At 47.6% G+C, this 13651-nt stretch overlaps 1 protein-coding gene across 1 annotated transcript in view; it reads left to right on the plus strand.

Moving 5' to 3' along the window:
* Positions 1 to 13651, plus strand: part of ABCC2 (ATP binding cassette subfamily C member 2) — a 110718-nt gene that overhangs the window by 58364 nt on the left and 38703 nt on the right. The window contains exons 20-22 of the mRNA XM_077455477.1: positions 560 to 686; positions 3044 to 3155; positions 4603 to 4822. Coding sequence (XP_077311603.1) covers positions 560 to 686; positions 3044 to 3155; positions 4603 to 4822 — 459 coding nt within the window. The remainder of the gene's footprint in view (positions 1 to 559; positions 687 to 3043; positions 3156 to 4602; positions 4823 to 13651) is intronic.

Consider the following 13651-nt stretch of genomic DNA (forward strand, 5'->3'; position numbering starts at 1 on the left):
AAATACATTTGCATGTAAACAAATATATAGTGAGAAATAAAATCGGCATCAAACGATAAAGTCCATACAAAAAATATATAAAATGTTCCAGGTTCACACGTGGTAAATCCTCTAAAAAAAACAATTTCTCCATTAACAAGAGACGTGGCAGGAAAGTCTTCACCCCAACACGATACCATAGTGTAGTAGATAAGTAAACCGTTTAATGAAAGGATTAAAAATACTCACAGGGTAACAAGTTAAAACAAGTGTAATCAAGTTATCCATCAAACGAACATTCAAACTTTCTCCACATGCTGCACACCTGTCCGCTTCCGGGTCCCGGTTTACTTACCAACTAGACTATGAGTTTTTCTACCTATCTCTGATTTTTCATTGGATGCCTTTTGAGCAATACATTGAAGGTCCTTTGGAGATCTAGGGATTCCCTAGCATTGATCATATTAAGAGCACGCTTTGACCATCCATCATAGGTGGTCTTGCCATCTGGTAATGTGGGTCTGCATACACAAGTAGTGTTTAGGTGAATGCTGACAGTCACATTTGCATTGTCTTCTAGTATTGCTGGCTGAGGTTGAGAATGAGGACAGCGAGGATCCAGTAGAAGATGCTATGAAGGCGACAGAGGACATTGTGAGTGTAGTACTAAAGAGAGAAAACAGTCTACACAAGAAGAGACTGGGCAGGTGAGAATAACATGATACTGGGCCTAGCTACTGTGTCACAACGATATAATATTTGCCATCCTTTCATTTATGGAATTATATTTGTCTTTTATAAGCAGTATGAAGAACATCCCCCAACCCTGTAAGTTGTTATGTGGCCTTATGTGCTGTCCTTAAAGTATAACTAAAGGCAGCGGCGGCTGGTGCTGAAAATTTATGGGGGAGCGCAAACAAGTTATGAAAAAAAAAAAACATCAATCGCAGCCACTGTGCTATATCAAATGCTGCTACTGTGCTATATCAAATGCTGCCACTGTGCTATATCAAATGCTGTCACTCTGCCATCAAATACAGCTACTGTGCCCATCTTATGCAGTCTCACTGTCCCCCAACAAATGCAGCTTGTGTCCCAGCAAATGCAGCTTGTGTCCCAGAAAATGCAGCTTGTGTCCCAGCAAATGCAGCCTGTGCCCCATCAAACTCCCCTCCCTTCTCTGCAGGAGGTCCGGACCGGTACACAGCGGCACTTACCTTGCTGATGTGTCCTCTCCTGCAGTGTCTCCTTCAGACGGGCACTGGCAGCGGCGATGGAGGAGTCAGCTCCTCATACTTCCGGTTTTCTCTCTCGGGCGCAATGGGAGAGAGAAAACAGGAAGTGACATCTAACTTGGATGTCAATCAAACCACCCAGCCATAGTAATAGATACTACAGGTGCCGGGCGGAAGCTATTTGGCACTTTTTTTAAAGGGCCAGTTTTAAAAAAATATATATATTTTTTTGTGACTACCTGGGGGGGGGGGGGCAGTGCCCGTTCACCCCCTTTGGCTGCCACTGACTAAAGGCAAAACTTTTTTCTAGTTTTGGAGTGCTGTCTGTGTCTCCATTAGGGAGATTCGCCTTCTCTATTTGTCCTGCTTACCATTATCGATGAAAGTATAAGGACATCCCAAATTTTGGGTTGTCCCCGGGAAAGTAATAGAGGAGAAATCTTCCAATGGGGGACACTAGTGACCTGGGGGTCCCCAAGAAATTCCCTTAATTTTTAAGTATTTCCTCTTACTTCCTGTTTGGCTATGGGACAGGAATGAAGGTAAATCTCCCCACTAGGGCAAAGATGTCAAAAATACAGTGCAGTTCGTTCTGCACTCCTATGACCTGTTTTCATTGGACAGCGGGCTGAGTCCACTGTTGGCTGACTTCACAGAGCTATTCCAGGCTTCGGGAAAGATAGTGACCATATGGTTGGGATCCACCCACATGCATAGACAGGCACTCAGCTTAGCTTTTCAGCCCGATCCCACCCCTCCACAGCCCAACACTCCAGTGAGCATTGGGGGAAGAGCAGAGCCAGTGATGAACAGTCATCCGCTCTCTGCTCTTGGAGATCTGAGAACCGAGCGATTGGCGGTGTTTGATCGCTCGTCTCTCAGTCTTAGAACCAGCTGGGGACAGATGCAGCATCCACCTAGGTAAGTAGCACAGTGGTGTAGTGGTTAGCACTGTCACCTTGCAGTAAGAAGGGTCGCTGGTTCAAATCGCTGGTCGCTGGTTCAAATCCCAACCACAACACTACCTGCCTGGAGTTTGCATGTTCTCCCTGTGCCTGCGTGGGTTTCCTCCAGGTATTCTGGTTTCCTCCCACTTTCCAAAGACATGCAGGTAGATTAATTGGCTTCTGTCCAAAATTGACCCTAGTATATAAATGGGGACCTTGGATTGTGGGCTCCTTGAGGGTAGGGACCAATGTGAGTGTGCAATGTGCAGGGATAGGGGCAATTGTAGACACTCATTTAGGTTGAACTGGATGGACTGGTGTCTTTATTCAACCTTACTAACTAATGTAAGTATGATTCCTAAAAAAAAAAATTCCTGTACTTTTAGAGGGGTTATTACTCTATCCAAAATAAAAAAATAAAAAGTTTTGCCTCTAGTTCTACTTTAAATGCAGAAACTGTTGGCAACCCAAGTGAAATCATCTTGTCCTGGTTGGACTTTGCAGAGCAAATTCTTATTTAGTGCAATAGACTACCACACCCACCAAATAACATTCTTTATTAGATAAGGCCTTTGGTATCAAAATAAAGGTGCCTACAGCCATTAGGTGGCAGCTGTCTGTGCCGATGAATGATACTTATAAAATCTTTATTTAGCGGTCAAGGAATTTGGCAATACAGAGCAATGAGAAACATTGTCCAGAATAACAGACAGCTTATAAAAGATTTTTGAACCAACGTACGTTGGCATTTCGAAGCTTTAATAAATACTTTAATGAATGGTGGTAGTTTCTGAAAACGGCTTTAATACTATCTATGTGATTTTGGAAACGTATTATGTAAGATAGGATACAGAATTTCTGACATGAGTGTTTCCCTCTCAGTATGAATGGCACATTAAGGAGATCTTTGAAGAAGTCAATGAAGGAGGAGGAGGTGAAGATAAAAGCTAAAGGACAACAGCTGATTGAGAAGGAGACGATGGAGACGGGGAAGGTAGGAAATGCCTCAATCTGTGCATCCTACATAAAGTATCACTGAAGCTGGAAAGATGCCACGAAAGGAATGACTTGCTGTGCCAGCCTTTCTCAAACTTTATACAATGGAAGAACTCTGGAAAAAAAAACATTCTGGTCGCGGGGAATCCATGCTAATAATTTCTATATCTACAGGTCACTGCACATTAGCGTAATAGCCACTGGGAAGAATGTTTCTTATCTTTGTGGTCAGTGGCAAGAATCCCACTCTTACAGGTGGCTAAAAATATAATTGTTTTCAGTGGCATCTTATTTAGCAGGTGGAAATTACTTCTTGCTCAAGGAACCCAAAGCAACCTCTGGAGAAACACTGGTTGAGAAAGGCTGTGTTGTGCCAATAATTGTCTGGTTAAGGGGACTTCCCCAAGGCTGGAGATTATTGACTATTGAATACTGAATAGCTGTAATGAAGGTGGTATATTAGTACTGTATATGTATTTTGTTCACTTACAGATGTACTTGCCACAGAGCTGAACAGACTGCTCATATGATCAACCAATAAACAACTGGCGGTATCTTCAGTGAAAACATCATATTAAACAATCAGTAGAACCAGAGATGGGCAAGATTTATATACATTTTCACTGAGTTGAGCTTGGTCTTGTCCCTCCCACCTTCTTAGTCATCCTATTGGGCCGTGGGGCTGTTCATCAATATGGTGAGAAATGGGGTGCCTGGAAGAGGTGGAGGCCAAACATGACTTTTTCAGAAGTCGCAACTGGCATAAGATTTTTTAAATCCATATCTCTATATCTACAGAATGTTTAAAATTGACATTTTCACTGAAGATAACATCGGTTGATGCATTTTTCATCTTTACAGTTTGAATTCCCTAGGTCTGTGAAAGGATTACTGCAAGTAGGAGTGCAAACATCTGGTGCTGCTGTGGGTCATGACCGCAATACATTCTTAAGGTCATTTGACCCAAAATTGTAGCACCTGCTTTTTATATCGGGCAGCTTAGCTCATTCTGACTTTATCGCCTCAGCCTTCCCCTCATTACCAGGCTAAACTGCAGAGTCTGGGGCTGCTCTAAAGTAGAACTAAAGGTAAAACTTTTTTACATTTTTGAATTGAGTAAGAGAGGGTTATTACCCCGTTAGGAGATGTCCCTCCACTTCCTGTTCCATAGCCAAAACAGGATGTGAGGGCAATTCTCTCCAAAGTCTTTGTCACCAGAAGTAGTGTCCCTATTGGAAGACTTCTCCTCTATTAATTTTCTGGGGACAAACCAAAATGTGGGTTTTACTTTCACTTTCAATGACAATGGACTTGGACATGTGTTCCAATCCCTCTCCATTCTGTCCAAAACGAAGAAAAAAATGTGTGTCCTTAGTTCATCTGAACCATTAAAATGTTTGTTCTTCAAATGAATACTAATATATCCACTTTTACATAACTTCCAGGTGAAATTCTCGGTGTACGGGAAATACGTGCGTGCCGTAGGGTGGGGGTACTCAATGTGGATCTTAGTCGCCTACATCTTACAGAACGTAGCTTTTGTTGGACAGAACATTTGGCTGAGTGACTGGACTAAAGATGCTGTAACCTATTTCAACCAGACCTACTCGTCGTCACAGAGAGACATGAGGGTTGGCGTGTTCGGGGCCTTAGGAGTAGCACAAGGTAATCCAAGAATATGGTTTACATGCATTATTTGATCATAAATATATAACCAGTGTAGGCTAATGGAGCCTTATGCCGCGTACACACGATCAAACAATCCGGTGGAAAAGTCCGGCAAACTTAAGTCCGCCAAACAATCCCCCCGTGTGTAGCCTCCGGCATACTTTTTTGACCCGAAAGTACGGCGGACTTAGAATGCCGTGTTGCACTCCAATCTTCCCGCCGGACTCGCATTTCGGCGGACAATCCGGCCGTGTGTATGCCAGTCCGCCGTACTTTTGAAATGAGTGGACTTTTCCCGCCCGGAGAAAAGTCTGCTCATTTTGAGCAGGTCTCCAGGTAGGCGGGGCCCGCGAAGGAGACGTCGCTGGCCCCGCCGCCTGGTATGGACTTAAAAGGGAACCCCAACGCCGAAAAAAATCGGCGTGGGGGTCCCCCCCAAGCCCACAACAGACCCTTGTCCGAGCACGCTACCCGGCCGGCCAGGAAAGGGGGGCGAGCGAGCGCCCCCCCCCTCCTGAGCCGTACAAGGCCGCGTGCCCTCAACATGGGGGGTGCCTTGGGGAAGGGGGGGCCGCGCGGCCCCCCCACCCCAAAGCACCTTGTCCCCATGTTAATGAGGACAAGGGCCTCTTCCCGACAACCCTGGCCGTTGGTTGTCAGGGTCTGCGGGCGGGGGGCTTATCGGAATCCGGGAGCCCCCTTTAATAAGGGGGCCCCCGGATACCGGCCCCCCACCCTATGTGAATGAGTATGGGGTACAATGTACCCCTACCTATTCACCTGTAAAATAAAAGTACAAAAAAAACACAACACACGCGCTGCGCTGCCACTTATATAGGGACAAGGGGCGGTGTCACATGGGTTTATGTCACATGGGTTGGTGTCACATGGTGACCCCGCCCCCTTACGATGTCACAGTCCCGGAGGATGCTGGGACTGTCGCCATGTGACATCAACCCATGTGACCAACCCATGTGACATAAACCCATGTGACACCGCCCCTTGTCCCTATATAAGTGGCAGCGCAGCGCGTCCCTGGCATTGCGGCCGGAGAGATCGTTGAGTCAACATCTCCTGGAGAAGAAGAAGAAGAAGAAGAACGGAAGGCGGCGGCGACGGCGACAGAAGACCAGGCCACCGCCTGTAAAAGAGCTATAAGAATGCGCGGTGGCCCGGCAGAAGAACCGAAGAGGGGGACAAGACCCCCGAAGTCGGAAGAAGAGGCCGGCGGCGAGGAAGAAAGCCGGACTCCTCCGCTAGCAAAAGAGCTACAAGAAGATAGCGGAGGAGTCCGGCGAGAAGACCCCCGAAGACGGAAGACCCCCGGAGCTGTGCAATAAAGTATTTTATCTCGTGTGTTGTGTTTTTTTTGTACTTTTATTTTACAGGTGAATGGGTAGGGGTACATTGTACCCCATACTCATTCACATAGGGTGGGGGGCCGGTATCCGGGGGCCCCCTTATTAAAGGGGGCTCCCGGATTCCGATAAGCCCCCCGCCCGCAGACCCCGACAACCAACGGCCAGGGTTGTCGGGAAGAGGCCCTTGTCCTCATCAACATGGGGACAAGGTGCTTTGGGGTGGGGGGGGGCCGCGCCCCCCCTTCCCCAAGGCACCCCCCATGTTGAGGGCACGCGGCCTGGTACGGCTCAGGAGGGGGGGTGTGCTCGCTCGCCCCCCCTTTCCTGGCCGGCCGGGTAGCGTGCTCGGACAAGGGTCTGTTGTGGACTTGGGGGGGACCCCCACGCCGATTTTTTTCGCGTTGGGGTTCCCCTTTAAGTCCATACCAGGCGGCGGGGCCAGCGACGTCTCCTTTGCGGGCTCTGCCTACCTGGAGACGCGCTCGAAACGAGCGGACTTTCCTCTGCGTGTGTGGGCGAGTCCGTTCATTTCAAAAGTAGGGCGGATAGTACGGCGGACTTAGTACGCCGTATTAGTCCGCTCAAAAAGTGCCATGTGTGGGCAAGTAGCCCGTTCGGAAAGTCCGACGGACAGTCTGGCGGGAAGTCCACCAGACTAAGTACGTCGGACATACCGCTACGTGTGTACGCGGCTTTATTTATCAGATTTGTAGTGTCCCGTGGCAGGTCTGCAGCTGTTTGTCACATGCTTCTGTGTTACTAAACGCCTTTCTTGTGCTGTAACATGTAGACAAGGCTATAGTCTATATAGACTGGGAAAATAATTGAACCAGTTTCCATACTGTCATGCAAAACAGAAAATTATTAAATACTTACTAGAATTTTCCTTTCTGAATTACCTCCACGACAGCATAAGTATAGGTAGACTTGCCTTTGCTCCTGCCCTAAAGGACCCCTCTTCTATAAACCTTAGCGATGCGAGGCGACACGACTCGCCTCGCTCCCGCAAGTCGCCCCCGTTCTGTACAATGGAACCGTTCTGAGAGGAGCGACTCGAGTCGCTCCGACTCAGAAAAAAGGTTCCTGTACTACTTTTGGGCGACCTCGGGGCGACTTGCATTGACTTCTATATAGAAGTCATCTGCAAGTCGCCGCTGAGGTCGCCGCAGGTCGCGGCGAGCAGGGCAGCTGTTAGAAATCATGGGGCCCTGTACAGCCTACCTGACGGGGCCCCCTTCAACCACCCTCGACTGGGACTAAAAAAATGATATCTTGATCATTGCTGTAGTGATGATCAAGATATCATCCGTCTATCCCAGCGATTTACTGGTACATTGCTGGATGGGAAGCAGTTAAAGGGGATTGGTTTGGGGAGCCGTAAAAATGTAGCTCTGCTGCATGTTTACTGCTCCCCCAAATGAAGTCTAAGGGTCGGTTCACACTAGGACGACTTGTAGCGTCCCGTTCTGTTGCAATGAAACCGTTCTAATCGGAGTGACACAAGTCGCTCCGACTTAGAAAAAGGTTCCTGAACGACTTTGGGGGCGACTTGCATTGACTTCTATACAGAAGTCGTTTTGCAAGTCGCTGCAGCGGTCGCGTCTGGGTCGCCTGAGGCAATAGCGCTGTAAGTCGCGCTGCCTCAGTGTGAACCGACCCTCAAGTAGCATCTCGTTGTTTCTTATGATCATCAGCATTACAATTATCACAGGTAGCACAATAAGCAGGTGCTCTGTCATGGCTCTATCATTGCTCTAGGTCACATTGCTTTTGGGTGCTCACTGAGTTAACTTATGGCTGTACTGTATGTAACAGACTGTAACAAAGCACAGCCATAATACAGTGAGCACCCAAAAGCAATGTGACCTAGAGCCATGATAGAACCATGACAGAGCACCTGCTTATTCTGCTACCTGTGATAATTGTAATGCTGATAACCTGCTGAGCTGTGAGATACATGATAGGACACAGTGAGTATTCTAACCTCTATTCTCCACTCACTGTGTCCAGTGCAGCCACGCTGTCCTTCTCCTCTCCCCTGTCAGCCGATCAACTTCTATATAACTCATGAGGAATGCAGCCGGGAGACGAACGGAGTATCACTGTATCACTCCGCCAGCCGGGACTAATAAAATAGTGGGGCGGCATGATGTACATGTGCCCGAAAATAAAGAAATAGTCCCTCTGCTGCGCCTGCACTCCCCTCCTGGAAAATTATATAACCCCCCCTCTGTAAGCAAGTAGGAGCGGGAGAGGAATTTAGGAAACTTTTTTTTTTTTAATGCAGTAACAAACTGTAAGATGCCCGGGCCCCACTGTGTAGCTGATGGGGGCGGGCCCCGTACAATGGGGCTGGTTGTACTGCCCTATCAGCGGCCCTGGCGGCGAGGCAAGTCGGAGACGCCTCGCCTCGCCTGCAGTGTGAACCGGCCCTAAAGCTGATCCAGTCCATGGGTTCTGTTACTAGCAGGGTGGATACAAATCAATAATAAAAAATAAAAAAATTGCTACAAATTGGAAAAGTGTCTACTAGAACTTGTGCTTCAAGTGCACTGCAAGTGTACAACTTGCCTGTGCAAATGTGCAGCAAGTTAACAAACTTACAGTTCAACACTGCCACAAATTTGTGGAAATCTGGGAACCTGACTGCCATGGAGTTAATAAGGAAAATAACATTACAGTAAGTATTGGATAACAATTTTGCAATTTCCTTACTAACTCCACGACAGTATATATGTGGGAAATAAGTAGCTACTGTAAGGGATCTTCCCGGGGTAGGGTGTGTTTGGACACAGTTCACAGCAGACTTGGAATATATGAAGCAGATCTTGGCGTTTATTCGTGGTACAAACAGTCCAGCAAACAAAACATACAGCAACACCGTGCTTTCTAAGTACAACAAAATAAACAAAAGACCTAGCCCGGCTGGGCGCTTACTAACAGGTTCTTCTCACCTATCTGACATTTATAAAGACAGCGTCTTTTCGTCTGGATATCGCAGGGTGGGTTTTAGCTCCAGCAGTGTCTGTGCTTGCAGCTTCCTTCAACACACAGATTGTTCATTCCCTGGCTGGGAGCAATCACCTGCAGGCCTTGCAGAGCCTTTACCTTCCCAGGCTAATTAGGATCAAAGCTCACCTGATCCCAAACCCAGAACTGGATCGGGGGATGTGGAATGACAGGTCCCTCTACCAAACCTACCTGCCATTCCATATAAACCCAGGCCCGGCAAAATTACTTAACCACTCAACAGCATATCGCTGCTGAGAAACTGATCCATCCTGGATTTACCATCTCACACTATGTCGCAACCTAGGTGAGATGTACACCCCCTCGATCACTTCTCCAGTGACATGTCTACATATCCCCCCCCTCTTTTTCAGACCGGAGGGCTGAGCCTTTTGTCCCCACAGACAACTTACCCTCGACAATGCATCAGCATTTGCCTGTAATTTCCCTGGCCTGTGTTCCACAGTGAAATTAAAGTTTTGTAGGGACAGAAACCATCTAGTCACTCTTGCATTTCTCTCCTTGTTTAACTTCATCCATGTTAGGGGGGCATGGTCTGTCACCAACTTGAATTTCCTGCCTAGCAAGTAATACTTTAAAGCTTCTAGAGCCCACTTTACTGCCAAACATTCTCGCTCCACAATGGCATAATTTTTCTCGGCCGGGGTTAGTTTCCTACTCAAGTACGTCACTGGATGCTCCTCACCATTCACTACTTGTGAGAGTACTGCACCTAAGCCTGTGTTAGAGGCATCTGTCTGGACCAGAAATTCTCGCCTGAAATCGGGGGTGATTAACACAGGTGGTTGGCACAAGGCAGACTTAAGGCTTTGGAAAGCCTTCTCGGCCTCTGGGGTCCACGTGACCATTGCTGTCTTTCCGCCCTTTGTCAAGTCAGTTAGTGGAGCAGCAACTGAGGCAAAGTTCGGCACAAATCTACGGTAATACCCCGTAATACCCAGGAAAGCTCTAACCTGTTTCCTTGTCAGGGGTCTAGGCCAATTCTGTATTGCCTCAATCTTATTTAGCTGTGGCTTAATCAACCCTCTCCCAATAATGTAGCCCAGATATTTGGCCTCTTCTAGGGCTAGAGCACACTTCTCGGCATTTATGGTCAACCCCGCATCACTTATGGCATCCAACACGGCCTGTACCTTACAGAGGTGACTTTCCCAATCAGGGCTAAAAATGACCACATCATCGAGGTAGGCAGCTGAGTAATCACGATGTGGTCGCAGAATCAAGTCCATCAACCTCTGGAAAGTTGCAGGCGCTCCATGTAACCCGAATGGCATCACTACATACTGGAATAGTCCATCAGGGGTAGAGAATGCCGTTTTCTCTTTAGCCTCAGCAGACAGTGGAATCTGCCAGTAGCCCTTTGTGAGATCGAGGGTGGTTATGTACCTGGCGTTACCCAACTTCTCAATTAACTCATCTACCCTGGGCATAGGATACGCATCGAACTTGGAGATCTCATTCAACTTTCTGAAATCGTTACAGAACCTCCAAGTTCCATTGGGCTTTGGGATTAGCACAATTGGGCTGGACCATTCACTCTGGGACACCTCAATTACCCCCAGAGCAAGCATACGTTTTACCTCGGCAGATACGGCTTCCCTACGTGCCTCCGGTATCCTATAGGGCTTAAGGTTTACTCTGCTTCTAGGCTCAGTTTCAATGTGATGATGGATGAGGTGTGTACGCCCTGGGAGGTCAGAGAACTTGTTTTTGTTTTTCTGTAGAAATTCCTGAGCCTCCTGTTTCTGTGACACTGATAGAGTATCACCTACCTTGACTGGAGGGATTGGTTGTGACAAATTATTAACAGTATTTGTCGCCACCAAGGATTCCCTGTCTTTCCAGGGCTTGATCAAGTTTATGTGATAAACTTGGAAAGGCTTCCTTCTACCTGGTTGGTGCACCTTGTAGTTCACCTCACTGATCTTTTCAACAATTTCATAAGGACCTTGCCACTTCGCCAAGAATTTACTCTCAACAGTGGGGACTAGTATAAGGACCCTATCGCCTGGGTTGAATGTCCTGATTCTTGCGGACCGGTTGTAAATCCTACTTTGGGCCTCTTGAGCCCTCTGGAGGTGTTCCCTTACGAGGGGCATTACAGTGGCTATACGGTCCTGCATTTGTGCTACATGTTCAATAACACTCTTGTATGGGGTGGACTCATTCTCCCATGTCTCTTTTGCGATGTCCAGTAGACCCCTAGGGTGACGACCATAGACCAACTCGAATGGTGAGAACCCGGTGGACGCTTGGGGCACTTCCCTAATAGCAAACATGAGGTAGGGTAATAAATGATCCCAGTCACGACCATCTTTTTCCACCACTTTCTTCAACATATGTTTCAAAGTTTTATTAAATCTCTCCACCAATCCGTCCGTCTGGGGGTGGTATACAGAGGTACGGATGTGTGAGATTTTAAATAGTTTGCATAACTCCTTCATTACTTTTGACATAAATGGCGTACCTTGGTCAGTTAGGATTTCTTTGGGGATCCCAGTCCTAGAGAACATATAAAACAACTCACGTGCAATTGTTTTAGATGCAGTGTTTCTTAAGGGTACAGCCTCAGGATAGCGGGTCGCATAATCCATGACTACCAAAATATACTGGTGTCCTCTAGCTGACTTTACAATGGGACCCACTAAATCCATGGCAATACGCTCAAAAGGCACCTCTATAATAGGGAGCGAAACCAAAGGACTGCGAAAATGAGACACTGGGGCATTAACCTGACATGTGGGGCACGACTCACAGTATTTTTTAATGTCATCATATATGGCCGGCCAAAAAAATCTCTGGAGAACCCTCTCTCTCGTTTTGTCAGTCCCCAAGTGTCCCCCAAGAACATGGTTATGAGCCATGTCAAGCACCTGACGCCGGTACGGCTTAGGTACCAGAAGCTGTTCCACAATCTCATCCTTAATCTTATTGACTCTATAGAAAAGATCATTAGTCACCGAAAAATGTGGAAATCTTTTTTCAGCATCTGGTTCCTGAGGTACCCCATTCATAACAGTAACCTGCTCTCTCGCATTTTTGAGAGTGGGGTCCTGTAATTGTGCAGCCCCAAAATTATCCCTAGACACCTCTAAGTCTAGTATATTTTGCTCAGTGGGAGGATCCTCCTCCCCAACCAGGACCTGCAAAGGAAAACAATCATTTTCATCCTGCATACTTTTATCATTCACAGCGGACAAGGCAACCTCCTTAGAGGTATCCTCACTCCTTTTGGGGATTTCTCTTTTTTCCCAGAGAGCCCAGAATAACGGAAAATCGCGGCCCAATATTACATCATGCATGAGGTTTTTAACCACACCCACTTCATATTGTACGGTGCCTTGTTTAGTCCCGACTTTAGCCCGCACTATAGGGTACACTTTTGTATCACCATGTATGCACACAACACTCATATGCTTGTTAGGCTCTAAGTCCCCAGCCACCAGGCTAGCATGCACCAAGGTTACGAGGCTTCCTGAGTCCATTAACGCTTTAACAGGAAAGTCATTGATTGTGATGTTGCAGATTTGCGGTTCAGTCTCTAGTCCAGGAACTGCAGCACAAGATGGTTCCGCAAATAGCGACTGGCGCCGGCTAGCATCACATTCCATGGGTTCAGAGGTAAGAGGGCAATGGGCAGACACGTGTCCCGCCTCATGGCATCTCCAACACTGGATAGGGGCTGGTCTCCTTGGCAAGGAGTCCTTTTTAGAGCCCCTTAGCCACCCGGGACCATCACCAGTCTTTTGTCCCTGAGACACCACTTGAGCCCTTATCCCTCCATCAGCAGCCCTCCACACTCCCCCAATAGATGGAAGTCTCTTACCAGCTGACGGCACAGGTCTGGCGCTCCGGGGAGGTGAAGATGCTGCAGGAACATCACGGAGGTAGTCCTCAGTCGCCTGGAACCTCTCCACAAGGTTGACAAGTTCGTTTGCATCCTTAGGATCACCTTGTCCCACCCAGCGTTGCAGGTCAGTAGGAAGTGCTCGGAGGTAGCGATCCATCACGATCTTCTCTAGGATTTGTGCAGGAGTAGAAGTGTCTGGCTCCAACCACTTTCTTGCCAAATGGATTAGGTCATACATCTGGGACCTCGCTGATTGGTCCAGACTGTAGCTCCAGTTGCGTACCCTCCGGGCACGGACCGCAGTAGTAACTCCTAGTCGGGCAAGTATCTCTGCTTTTAGCCGAGTATAGTCCTTGACCTCTTGCTCACTGAGGTCATAGTAGGCCTTTTGAGGTTCACCTGTTAAATAGGGCGCAATTACCTCTGCCCATTCAGCGGCTGGTAACTTCTCTCGCTCAGCCACGCGCTCAAATATTGTTAGAAAGGCCTCAACATCGTCCTCAGCAGTCATCTTTTGCAGCGCTTTCTGCACAGTCCTTCTCCCAAAAAAATTTTCTGGAGCGGCTCCCTCCACTGTGGGTGGAT

The sequence above is a fragment of the Lithobates pipiens genome, unplaced genomic scaffold (genome assembly GCF_037356315.1).
Source record: "Lithobates pipiens isolate NorthernLeopardFrog02 unplaced genomic scaffold, aLitPip1_a1.2 Scaffold_25, whole genome shotgun sequence".
Classification (NCBI taxonomy): Eukaryota; Metazoa; Chordata; class Amphibia; order Anura; family Ranidae; genus Lithobates; species Lithobates pipiens.